The 12936-nt window shown below is 40.6% G+C and overlaps 1 protein-coding gene across 3 annotated transcripts in view; it reads right to left on the bottom strand.

Annotated features, from left to right (window-relative positions):
• JAZF1 (JAZF zinc finger 1) overlaps window positions 1-12936 on the bottom strand; it is a 172944-nt gene that overhangs the window by 82040 nt on the left and 77968 nt on the right. For all 3 annotated transcript variants that reach the window (NM_001199618.2, XM_015281472.4, XM_046923111.1), the window contains one exon: window positions 1334-1406. In NM_001199618.2, coding sequence (NP_001186547.1) covers window positions 1334-1406 — 73 coding nt within the window. The remainder of the gene's footprint in view (window positions 1-1333; window positions 1407-12936) is intronic.

The following is a 12936-nucleotide window of genomic DNA, read 5'->3' on the forward strand; positions in this document are numbered from 1 at the left end:
ACAAAATCAGAGCTCATAGCCTGGGACAACAAAGCAGAACCCAGCTCTGGCATATGTAGCGGGAAATAGAAAGGCATGTCTATTAGTGTAATGGATATTGCTGCTCCCTCAAGAGCCTGAGCTGCCTAGAGCAGGTGGCTCAGTGAAAGACATCAGCACTTTTAGAAGGAAAATTAAAACACAGTTAGAAGAGTAATTAAATAGCAGCTGGTTTAAGTAAGAGTTAATAAAGATTGGGCTTTGCTCTAAAAAGTACTCAGGTTAGCTCTGCACAATTATTTCTCAAAAAAGGGAAGAAAGTTTAGGTAAAATAGGTAGCAACTAAAACAGTCTCAGTCACATAGAAATCAATTAAAAAAGGTACCAAAAATCATGAAATCTAGACAAAGGGTCACTTTACTTTTAAAAGCAGTTTTCAATTTTGAATCAGACAGTCGAGTGCCGTGGTACTTCCTATGGTCTTAAAACAGCTCTTCCCTAATTTTTCTAAAACTTTCCTCCCCCTCACATTAAGTAAAATAACCACAGAAGCAACAAGAGAAAACGCCCAAGTATATAATGGAAAAAGAGAAGCAAACCAATACACATGACAACATACCAAGCCTACATAGTGCAAAAAAAGTTTTATACATTAAATGAGATCAACAGAAGTGTTAAAAAGGGTCATGGTTAATTTCAAAATATGCTTTAGAAGAGTAGGACTGTGTCCAGGAAGAACAGCAGTCACTGGCCAATTAGGAAATCATGCCAATACCAGCTATTTGCAACCATAATCGTCTCATGCAGCGGAGAAAATTCAGTCACTTCACCAAGTGATCACTTTTTATTTTCCTACCTCTTCTTTTTTCCCCCCCTCACTGACACCCTTTCTCTGCAGGCAATGTTATACAAACCCCCAACTCTCAGACTGCTCTTCACTGTAATGCAGCCCAAGACACAGCAGCTCCTCCACAGCGCAGCACTCAGGAGGTTTCAATTCTGCCCTCAATCAGTAAATGAAAAGCCAAGTCTATTTTCTGTTATTTAGGTGAATGCTTTAAAAAATGTTAAGTTTCTTAAATTTTTTTTCTCCATGTCTTCGGTTACACAGGTCTGGCAGCCTCATCCTCTAAGTATTTGAGTCAGTACAGCAAAAGGGCAGCTTATGCCCAATATTAAAGTGATTAACAACTTAGTTAAATTTTAATTCAACTGTCTTCACAAAACAGGTACTATCACAGTGTCATGTAACAGAAAATGAAGTACAATACATAGGAAGCCCTTTTGGCATATGCATATCTACACGTACTGTGCAAAACATCATCAGTTATACTTGAAAAAGAACCATACTTACCTGTTAATGTAACTTAGAGCAACATAGGTTGGCTGCTGAAGTTCTTGTTTCTCTAATACACGTGGGTCTGTATCTGAAATAGAAAAAATACATATACTGAATTGTGTTTTCTGCTTTCATGCTGAAACATACGGAACTGTATACAGCACAGTAACATAAGCAAAAACAAGAGATAGAAAATAGCTCAACCCAGTTGATCCACACACAGTATGCTTAGCACAGCACAATCATTTATTCATTCATTCATAAACACAGTATTGCATTACTTTACACAAGAATTTGAAACATCAACAGTGATGCAATTTCCAACTGTCACACAGGCTTTCACAATCCCCCTCATAAATATTAGTTTTCACTGCTTTCCGTGATTTACGGCGCTAAAAGGATCAAGCTTTCTTCCTTTTGAATGTAGCCATTTCTAAACATGGTTGACACATTTTGAGATGTTTCAAGACTGATTAAATCTCCTCAGCTGGGACTTGATACCTTTCTTCTGCATCTGAGTTTCACTTTCTCCTTTCTCTGCAGCTTATTTTTGAAACTCTCAATCAGAAGGCAGACAAAAATGCACTTGAAGCAAAGCATTTGCCAAGCAGAGCGCTGCCCACCACCAAAAGCCCTGAAACAAACGCGATCCAAATCTCTCAAGTACCGACTTTCTCTCTCAAATGAAAAAAAAATATGTTTTCAATCACTATTTTCATCAACCCTTTTCAGTTAAGTTTTGCATTTATCTGAAAAAGAAACAGTCTTAAATTTCTCAAACTGAAACTCTTGGATATGCCTGTAGCTTAAGTAGTTTTATTATACAAAAAATAGGACTATATTGAAGTTTCAAGTACAATGCTGCCCCACAGTGTAGAAATGCACCTTTAGGAGCTGAGCACAAATAGTCTTCAAAAGTTTCCAACTGAAAACATACACCATGCCTGCACATAATACCACAGAGCCATTAACAATATATTTTATGCATGACTTTAAAAGCAGTTCTGGATGCAACTTCTGCTTTTTTAACTATAAACACAAATTGCTTTCAGTAAATAGCTCCCCATAGTGCTGCTGTTAGTCATCTTTTATTTCGGAGAACTATGTTTGGGGGAGGAGGAAAAAACCCCAAGCATAACCTACCCAAGAACAAACAAACGAGGAGAGTTCTTGTAGTTAGGCTGTTTTAGACTGCTCTCACTTCTTGCTTCAACTTTTAGCAACGCTTATCTCAAAAAGCTCATTATCTTGATAGGCACATTTGTTTGGCCTCACCAGTTGCTTCTGACGGGCTTCGTGGCTTTTGTTTTTAAAACATGATAAAATTATTTTGGAATCTGTCTCAGCTACCTTGCCATAAGGAAGATTTTTAACTGAAATGAATAGAGACTGTGCTTGAGGTAGGTGCAGTAGTTGCCCTATTGCCTGAAGCCAATAATGTCTGTATCTGGTGAGCAGGGAACTCCTGTCTTACCTCTCCGAGCTCAGACTGATGCTAATCTTTCTTCCCACCTTTGTTCCTGGGAAGCTCAGACTCCAGGATTTGCTGACACATCTTATCAATACACCCCTAAAGAGATAAATACCATCAAAGATAAAAGCCCAAGTGCCAAACCAGACAGCAACCTGGTCTATCTTCCTTGTCTTTCTGGTGCCTGGGGAAATCTTGCAGCAATTACCAGCACGGCACGCTCCACATTAAGCTCAACAAAGACAGCAAAGCATTGGCTACCTTCCCAGCTACCTTGATAATTCTGTATGAGGAAGTGAGTTTCCCAAGAGGTTTCCCTTGCCTTTGTTTCCCCAGAACACAGCCATGTAGCAGGCTGAGCACACAGCCACTGTCCTGGTGAACTCTGTTAGATCTACACCTCTGTAGGGCATGGCCTGCCATGAAATTGCCTCAATACTGATGTCTGCAGAGCACTGATCCCTGCCAGGACTGTCTGAACACTGCCTCAGCTCATGTATAGGCCTCTGCAGTTAAATGACTGCATCTTCAATAATCCAGCTCTTAAATGGGATTAACCTCTACTTCTAAACCAAAAGGTTTTGTGACTGAAAGAGGTAAAATTAGGGCTGGTTTACACCACAGTGCTGCACCTCTCTGTGGGAGAAAAGGAAAAGCTTCGTTGAAGAGCCCACTGCTCTTTCCCTGCCTGCCACCATAAGACTCACTGAAGATGGAGAAATCAAGATGAAAACAAACAAACAAAAAAACCCATAAATTTTGGAGAGGTGTGTTACTGAAGCACACTATCTGCCAGCTGGCACCTGTGCAGAAGAGCCCTGTCCCTCAGAAGGTGCCATCTGACACACAGACGGCCTAGTTAGCCAGCCTGTCTCTTTAGCTGCTCTTGGACCACCCACATCTACTCCCTGGGGCAGCTTCAACACATCACTGCCTTACAATGTCAATGGTCCACTCCTTCTCATCTCAGTGCACTCTTCCTCATTCCGTGCCTACCCACAGGGCCTTTCCTCTCCTCCACCCTTGTTCTTCACACAGTCCCTTCCTCACTGCTCCTTTCCTTTGCAACCATTGGGGCCTTTGTGTCAAGATCCCCTTCCCTCCCAGAAAAAACCCTCCTGACATGCAAACAAGTTAAGAAGCCACATGGAAACGTGTATAACTGCCTGTTCACCTTGTGCCACAGGACTTAATGCCTATACAGTGCACGTACACAAAGCTTTCCCCATGTCATTCACTCATCAGTTTCCCCACTGCTCACAGAACAGCCCTGTAGAGTAAAAAAATGTTTGGTCAGTGTTTCTTCAAGCACGCACAGGCTGGTCAAGTCAGCCAGGGGTAGCCCAGATACTTTCCAAACAGTCATCTCTAATGGATTAAACACTCACTGATGACGAATCTCCTCCTTGAAAAATATTTAAGCAGCACAGCCTCAGACCGATCTGAACTCCTTTTGTTATACAGAAAGAAAAATACGCAGACGGAGCACACAGAAACAACCAGATTTGGTTTTGAGGGGACTGATCAAACCCTGGCTAATTTGCATTACTCTAACTGGTCATCACCCTGGCTTCTTGAACTGACACGGGATATTGCAGATTTGCTACCACATCATTTTTGTTGTACCACTTTAAATCCAATGGGACAAACTGCCACCCGCTGTCTACTACCTGTTTCTTCTCATAAGCATTCTGTCCCACTGATTTCATTACACAATGGGAAGACAGAAAGCACTATATACTTTCTGCAACACTCAGGGTTCCATTTATTTATTTATTAGCTATGTACTCTTATTTTACTACTGCGTTAGATTTTGGAAAGCCTGCTGTGTTGGGTTTTTTTTTTCTTTCTATAACAAAATGTTATAAAAATAAAATCTTGTGGGATTTTTGTTTGTTCTGGGTGCCCCAACACACTATTAAAAGACTAATTTGAGGGTGCCAACACCCACACGAGATACGGTCTTTTAACTAATCAAAGATTAGGCACCTCTAATTTCTCACGTCCACAAAGCGCTTCATACTGGGCAACCAGACAAGTAGTATGAATACATAATTAAGGCTAACGCCATAAATTGCACCGTACCTCCTTTAAACTGCTCAAATGAAGCCAGGCGTTTCTGCAGAGCATGTGCTAACCAAATGAATCACGGACTGCTGAACCAAGCTACCATTAGTAAATCACCTCATTCAACAGAGAAATAGCTTGCAGCTTGAAAATGCTGCAAAATCCTGACCTGGTAAAGTATTTTAAAGAGAGCAAATAACAAAAAGGCATAGCCACCCCATCTAAAGGACAGACTTCATCAGATACAGAACCTTTTTCTACGTGAGCATTTGAGCACAAAATACGTGCCATGTCTTAGATGTTTAATAAAATGGAACACTAGATTTTGCTCTACCTTTACTTTATAAGACATGTATAATGAACAACTCCATATGAGAAATTTTTTCTAACGTTTCTGCACTTAAATCACTGTGAAAAATCACTTTTCGCCTTAAAAGACACAGAGATAAGGGCTAACAAATTTCAACGGCATTAGTTGACAACCATAAGCTTTCTTCATGTAGTGCATAGGGAAAGTGGTAAGTGGCAAAGATGCCCTCAGAAATGAAAATGATGACTTAAAGATGGTAAAATTGAAACTACTCTTGAACATCTTATGTATGAAGTTATGAAGTGGTCAGTACTGTTAACACCCCACTGTGTCACCACTACACAGGCAAGAAGCTGCGGTCAAGAGTCCAGGTACTTAGGAAGGACATCTGAATACCACGTGTAAATGAAGAGACAGGATTATCCAGTTTTTTTCAGTAGCTGTTGAATCTCCAATAAATTTTACTGTCATTGCAGATACAACATTTCCAGGGCGGGGGGGGAAGATGAAACCATAGCTTAAAAAAACAGTTGACCCATCTCCCAAAGTCACTTGGAGATGTTTATCACAATCTCACCTTTTTGTGCAAGACCAGTGCATGCACATAAAATGGAATGGAACAGCACATGCAGAAGTTCTCCCATCTCACTCTTGCTTGCTAGAACAGACCTACAGACATCCCACGCGCCCACCACTGGGTTTGCAGAGTGTCTGTCTTGTATTTCACTTGGCCTTAAAAACTGGCTGATATAAGTCTGCTCAGCTAATTAATTAAAACCTACACTTCCACTGAAACTAGCTTGCTTCAGTGATGATGCCAAGGGAAACATTTCTGTTGGCTTCTTCCAAAGTCCACAATTGGTCTTACATGGACATAGCTTAAAAAGCCAGAAACAGATAAATTCAGTGTTACTGGAAACTGTTCCCAGCCCAAAACTCCCACTGCAAGGAAGCCACTAGGAATTTCACAGTTTCAATTCCAGATACGGTGCTATTCAGGTCGTCTTATGAATCTGAAGACTAAGATCACAGACAACAACGATTTCACAGACATTCACATGGTACCCCAGTAGTATCTTTAACAGCAAAAATATATTCACCTTTTCAACTTACAACACATGCATTCAAAGCTCATCCAGTTAAGGGCAACACCCCTAATCTAGCACAGAATGCTGCATATCCTTTGCTCCATGTAACACATCTTCATCTTCCATCATCTCTAAAAGGGAAGCAACGTGTTACAGCAGACAGTGCTCTGCGCCTCACAGACAGGAGACTGCAGATAAATACCATGAGTCTGCAAGAGTTTAAACCCACTTGACTTCGAGGACACCTTTACTATTTTTTTTAATATTGAGAAGCTCAGTTTTTTCCAGGATCACGGTGCTAAATGCCAGGGAGATGGACTTAAAATGTGAAAAACAGATTAGATGCTAAATGCTCCCACATTTCCAGATTGAGCTATCATTGAATAGATGACTAAGAAAGCTACGTTCAGGCAAATACAAAAAAAGATAACACTGTATTAATTTCAGCTTTCACCTTTCCAGTGAAAGAAGGAGGCTCCATGCTACATTTTAGTACAAAATTCCACCTATTTGATCTATCCAAGACAGTCACAGGATGCTACGGAAAGGGGGGGCCATCCAAAAACAGGAGATAAAGCTGTTCAAAAGCAGTCTGCTGAAAGTTAAAGCACGGAAAACTCCAGCAAGACCACAACAAACAGCATCAATTCACTGCTGCAGTCCCTTCCAACTCACACAGTTCTATGGTTATAATACAAAAACAGACAAAATCATAGCTTTTTGGTCTGAGAAAGTGTTTTTTTGTTTGGTTTTTGCTGAACACTACTAAGATAATTTGTGTTACTTTAGTTAACCTACAAAGAAATAAATCTCTGCTTTAGTCTTACAGCAAACAGAACGGTAGAACATGTTTTATATAACACTATTAGCGAGCAACGATGCTTCATCCTTACTAGCTGCCACCACTGAATTCAGACCTTGAACACTCAAACAACAGCCTCCTGTACCTCCCATAATCCAGCCACACTAGGCTCCAATTACAGCTTCGAATGTAATAATTTAATACATAATTATTGAAAGGGTTACAGGCTAAAAATGGTAGATCAATAGAACACAACTGAGAGCATGTGGTGACACTTCCAGCTTTTAATTTAAAAAACAAAACAGCCAAATACAATGACTTGCAAAAGTCCTGAAAATCTTTCATTAAGAACAAACAAAAAACACATTAAAATCATACATTATACTTGTGATATAGCCACGCACTAGAAAAAGATATTTCAGATTTAGATAACAGAAAAGAATGCAGAGTAGAATCATAGATACCGAATCTTTGAAATGTTGAAATTTCTAAGATTAAGTTAATTATTGCATACTAGTAAGTGACCGCAGAGCTCCTCAGCTGCTGAAAGCAACCTTTGGATCTGTCACACTGCCTTCAAATAGGCAATTAACGTGAAAAATGAGAGTGTGCATAACTTTCCAGCGCTATATATTATATATAAATAACACAACACACAAATAGGAGCAGAACAGAAGTTCCCAACCCAAACACTTGATCAAACTAAACCACATCCTCGTTTGTTTGAAATTATACTACTTTGCTACTTTTGTGGTCCTTATTACAGACAACCTACTGACTTAAGAATAGTTTCTCCTTGCCAGAAAATAAAAGAATTTTCCATTCCTCTATCCCCCAAATGATCTGTGTTACTCAAGGTTGGACAGTATCAAACATGTCAGAGCAAGAAGTCTAGCAAGAGGCAATGGACAGACCTAAGCAACTTATCCGTTCCTTCATTTCTTAACGAGGCAATTTGGTTGACCAGAATTTGCTTGAGGTTGTCCACAGAGTTAAGTCCCTTGCTTTACATCAACTTACAGTCCTGTGAATCAAGTATAATATTTGTGAAATTCTTTTATTAGCTTTTTTTTTTTAATTTATAAAAGTATCACATTCTGTAAGCGTTCTCAGTGGGAAGCGCAAGTTCCACATGCATCCTGAGAAGAACATGAAAGTTCCCTTCCCATCCATGCATCTCTCATGCAGCTCCTTCTCTAAAAACCTTCCTAAAAGACCAGCAGTCTATGAAGCACAGAGCTGTGCAGGACAGCACAACCTTATTAGCTAAGAGAACATTACTGCGCACTGTGATTACAAGCATCCTTATAATATTCTTGGTAGCTCATGTCTCAGAATACAAAAAGCAGTGCTGTAAGTCAGGTACCTGATTTCTATTCAAATGGGAAGTAATTGCTGGCAACTAAGCTGCAGAGCCACAGACACCAAAAAGGTGCCTCGTGATCTTTCAGATGTAGTGAACTGCACGCACAACTCATGTGCTGCAATGCTTTGCCACTTATGTTAATTAGATTTAATTTGAAACATATAATTATTGCTGTAATCAAATGCAATAATTGATGGTTATTTTAAACAAGTAAAACAGTCATTAATCAGATCAATAGGAGACGAGCAGAGCGCTGGGAAGGTCCCCTCAGAGAAAGGAAAGACCACGAGTCTGCTGCTACTTTATTTTACTTTATAAACTCTGAGATGTATTCCATTTTTAAGCATTTGAAATGTTAACATCTTGCTTGCAACTCCTAAGTGCAAATATACTTAATGAAGCTTGAAATAGAGAAAAATTAGAATGCCATTTTCACTAAATTTTCCAGCATTTAATTCAAGTCAAATAATCGCGGGAGGTGGCACAGCAGAGTGTTAAAATAAAAGGTCAATTCTCACTTAACAGTCAAGTGAACACAAAGGACATAACATGCAATGTAAGTACTCCCTAAATGACCACATTTCAATAATGAAATGAACCTTTTTTTTTTCTTCCCTACCACACCACGAACAGTTTCTTTTGTCTGAGAGTTTTAAAAATGCACGTACTGCGGAAAGCCAGCCACCTCTTATCCATCCAAACCTGAAGTTCCCCCAGAATAATAATTTAAAAAGTCATAATTTAGAGGTATTATTCTACTCTGAAACTGATAAAATCAGCTTCGTAACACAGCACTCTCACCATTACACACACATCAGCACGACGCTCTTTTCATCGAGCTGGCCTTGCTCCCTGCCCTCTGCGCTAGCTGCAAAAGCACAGCTATGTTGGCAGAGCCCTCTGATGGGGACACAGCGAGAGTACATCAAAAGGCCTTCTGTTGACAGAGTTGTATCACCTCACTGAACGACACGGGAGGCCAATAAAAACACACTGCCAGCATAGCTGTGACCGCCCCTGGGGCGAGCAGATATGGGGATGTTGGTCAGGGAAAGCATTTTTCATTCCTTGCGCTGACAGCCTGGAGACAAAGGGGGAAGAAGGCTGGAGGTTACTTTCCAATGCAGACTCAGCCCTGGACACAAATTGTCTAGGTGTTCAGGCAAAACACCCCTATTTCCAAAATTCACACATTTCTCCACTACATCATTTCCCATTACATTTCAAAGTTAACAAAAAAAAAAAAAAGAAAAGAAAAGAAAAAAAAAGGAAAAGGAGGAACATTTGTCTTACATTCAGTATTTTGCCAAAATTATGAGGAAATAATTTCTGGAGTTGGCACCAGGTTGGTTTAGGGTTGAGTTCAGCGGGTTATTATGAGAACCAGGTTCTGGCCTAGGAAAATCTGCTGGGAGGATTGGCCGTTTCTGGGCAAAACCTGGTAACTACCAGAAGAGCAATTTTAACATGAAACACAGGAAGCCTGTGCTTTCTCAAATCAAGTGTGCAAGGTGAGTACATGCTTAAATCCATACTCCAGGATAAACAGTTTTGCATAAAGCAAGCAGTTATTTCAAAATAGCTAGTTTTCCTATTAAAAATTTTTGAAAATTTATAGGTTGGTGTTTTGCCTTTTTATTATCATTACTCAAATACTCGAAGCCTTGTTTTAGTCTAGTTTTAATAATGAAAACCTGGCTAAACATTCCAAAATAAATAAAACCCAGTATTACCTTAAATAAAAGTTCAAAATATATATCTTGACAGTTCTGATGCTTGGGGGCTTTATTTCCCAAAGTAGTAATGATCTCCAGGAGTTAAAATAATATAATTATATCCCAACTCCACGGCCAACTAAACCACAACTGAACTTCAGTGACACATATTTCATCTGCAATGTCAGAAGATCTTCATTTCAGACTATCAACATAGCACTAAATTTTCAAGTGTCACTGAAAACAGGCTGCCTCTAAATTTGGCTGGAAACACTAAAATCAACCACCACAGGCAATGTATTTCGTGCATATGAAGCTTGCTCCAAAAATAATGCCTCCTATTTTATTATGGTGGCCTACGATGTCAGAGGTGAATGCTGGTGATATGGCAGTAGGGGCTGAACCTTCCCACCAACATTCCATTCCATTTTGTTGCTGTGGGCAGCCTGACAGAATGGAGTCTGACATTGAAATGCATATGAAGCAAAGATGTGCCACAGAATACCTCCATGTAGAAAAAAACCACACTCATTGACATTCACTGAAGCTTGCTGAATGTTTATAGAGACCAAACAGTGGATGTGAGCACAGTGAAAGCTGAACTGCATGGGAAATGTTTTGCTAGCAATGATGCCATCAAAGCAGCTTATGGAACTGTGGGTCACCTCTGTTTGTGTAGATGTTTACGGGTGCAGAATGCAGGCTCTTGTACATCACTGACAAAAATGCATAGCTATCCATACAAACACAGAATAACTTCTTTACTGTAAGGGTGACGGAGCACTGGAACAGGCTGCCCAGAGAGGCTGGGGAGTCTCCTTCTACAGAGATATTCAAGACAGCTGGATGCCTACCTGTGTGACCCGTTGTAAGGAACCTGCTTCAGCAGGGGGGTTGGACACGATGCTCTCATGAGGTCCCCTCCAATACTGTGATTCTGTGATTTACCAGGAACCAACAGGAAAATCACTCACTGTACATTACTTACTGTGTCTTCAGTATTTTGCACACAGTGGTTGTTCCACATTTGTTTGTTTTGCTTTGAGAGAAGGCTGTTCTAGAAGGAGATAAGATGCATCCCTCCTGTGACTCACTGAAGGTGCTCTACGAGGTCACCTGCTGGGTTGCAGCTTTGCACAGTCACAGAATGACAGGTGCTGGAAGGGACAGGATCACAGGAGATGGAGTCCAACTCCGTGCTAAAGCAGTTTCTCTTCAGCAGGTTACACAGAAAAGCATTCAAGCAGGTTTTGATTATCTTCAGAGAAGGAGACGCCACAGCTGCTCTGGGCAGCCTGCTCCAGCACTCTGTCACTCTCACACTAAATAAGTTTTTTCTCTAGTTCATACGGAACTTCCTATGTTCCGGTTTGTGCCCGTCGTCCCTCGTGCCGTCAGCAGACACCACCAAACAGAGCCTGGCCCCATTCCTCTGACACCCACCCCACAGATTTCACCACCGGCGCACCTTGCCCGGGACGGAGATCGGGCCGCGTCGCCGCCGCCATGGCGCCCCCTCGTGGCGGCACCGAGTGCACGGGCCGCTCTCCGCCGCCATTTCCCGCGCCGGCGGCCGCGGGCTGCCGGTGTTACTTCACCCCGCGCACCTCCAGGCACTTCTCTCGGGCTGAGGTGTTTTTCCTGTCGTTTCCGACACGCACCATTCAGTTAAGGCTAAAATGCTGAAATTTAGTAGAAGCTTATGAAAAATCAAAGGTGTTTTAACGCCAAGCACATCTTTAAATATCATGTTTCCTCTTTATCACCTCAATCAAAGCCATGCTGAATTTAATAAATACAAATGAATTTCCCAGCATGAACACAAAGCACTGTGAGTTACCAATGCTTTTAAAAATACCTAAGATGACAGAAGCATCTATTAATACATGACTCATTTCTGCACACCTGAGCTTGCTACACTGCGTGTTTCTGGTGCAAGCTGCAGGCAAGCATTACACGGCTCCAAAAAGTAGTACCATTCTGCTTCGAGTCGTAATAATTTAGGATCAAGAGCTTGGAAACAAGGGGGGTAGGGAAAAAAAGGACATCAGAGGTGTTGAAAAGTCAAGCAAGGCTGTTTTAGAACACGATACATAAATATCTCCAGTGTATACACACACATCTCCTGATAGCAGTGTTTATCACAAAGATGCATGTTCCTCTCACAATCCAGATGCTAATTCTGTATTTAATTGCTTCATAAAGTGGTGGTTCAGTGTCTTCTAAATTCTATTACTGCTGCTACTCTAACAGCAATTATCTGTTAAAAGCTGGTAGGATTGTCCATTATTACAGCAGTAAGTCGGCATTATTTTTCTTCCATATTGTTCATCCTCTCTGGTCAATGGCTCGTTATGAAAGAAAAAGTATAGCATACACTTATTGAAATGAGTTAAGGGATAAAACAGAGTAATTCAGTCAATATAGGTTCTGATGCTGAATTTAAGGACAATGTAAACTCCGACGCATTCAGCTCAATATGTATTCACCCATGCTGTTACTGCTTTGTTGGATTTATATCAGACATCCTGTTTAAAATTCCCTACACTTAATTAAATAATTTCACCCCAAAGACCACCAGACTACAGAAAGACACTTCTTACTTTATAAATAGCAGTGCTTTTTAAAAACATATTTCAGTAATAACCTTACAAGTGCAATTGCACGTACAAGAGAAAAACAACATCACCTTCCAATTCTGGTACTATACATAACAGCAGACGGCTTTCCCTTGCAGTCAATTCTCTCCTCAAGAAATAGCTTGAAAAGTTCAACCAGACTCTTCAGAACACACAGAAC

The sequence above is a fragment of the Gallus gallus genome, chromosome 2 (assembly GCF_016699485.2).
Source record: "Gallus gallus isolate bGalGal1 chromosome 2, bGalGal1.mat.broiler.GRCg7b, whole genome shotgun sequence".
Taxonomy (NCBI): domain Eukaryota; kingdom Metazoa; phylum Chordata; class Aves; order Galliformes; family Phasianidae; genus Gallus; species Gallus gallus.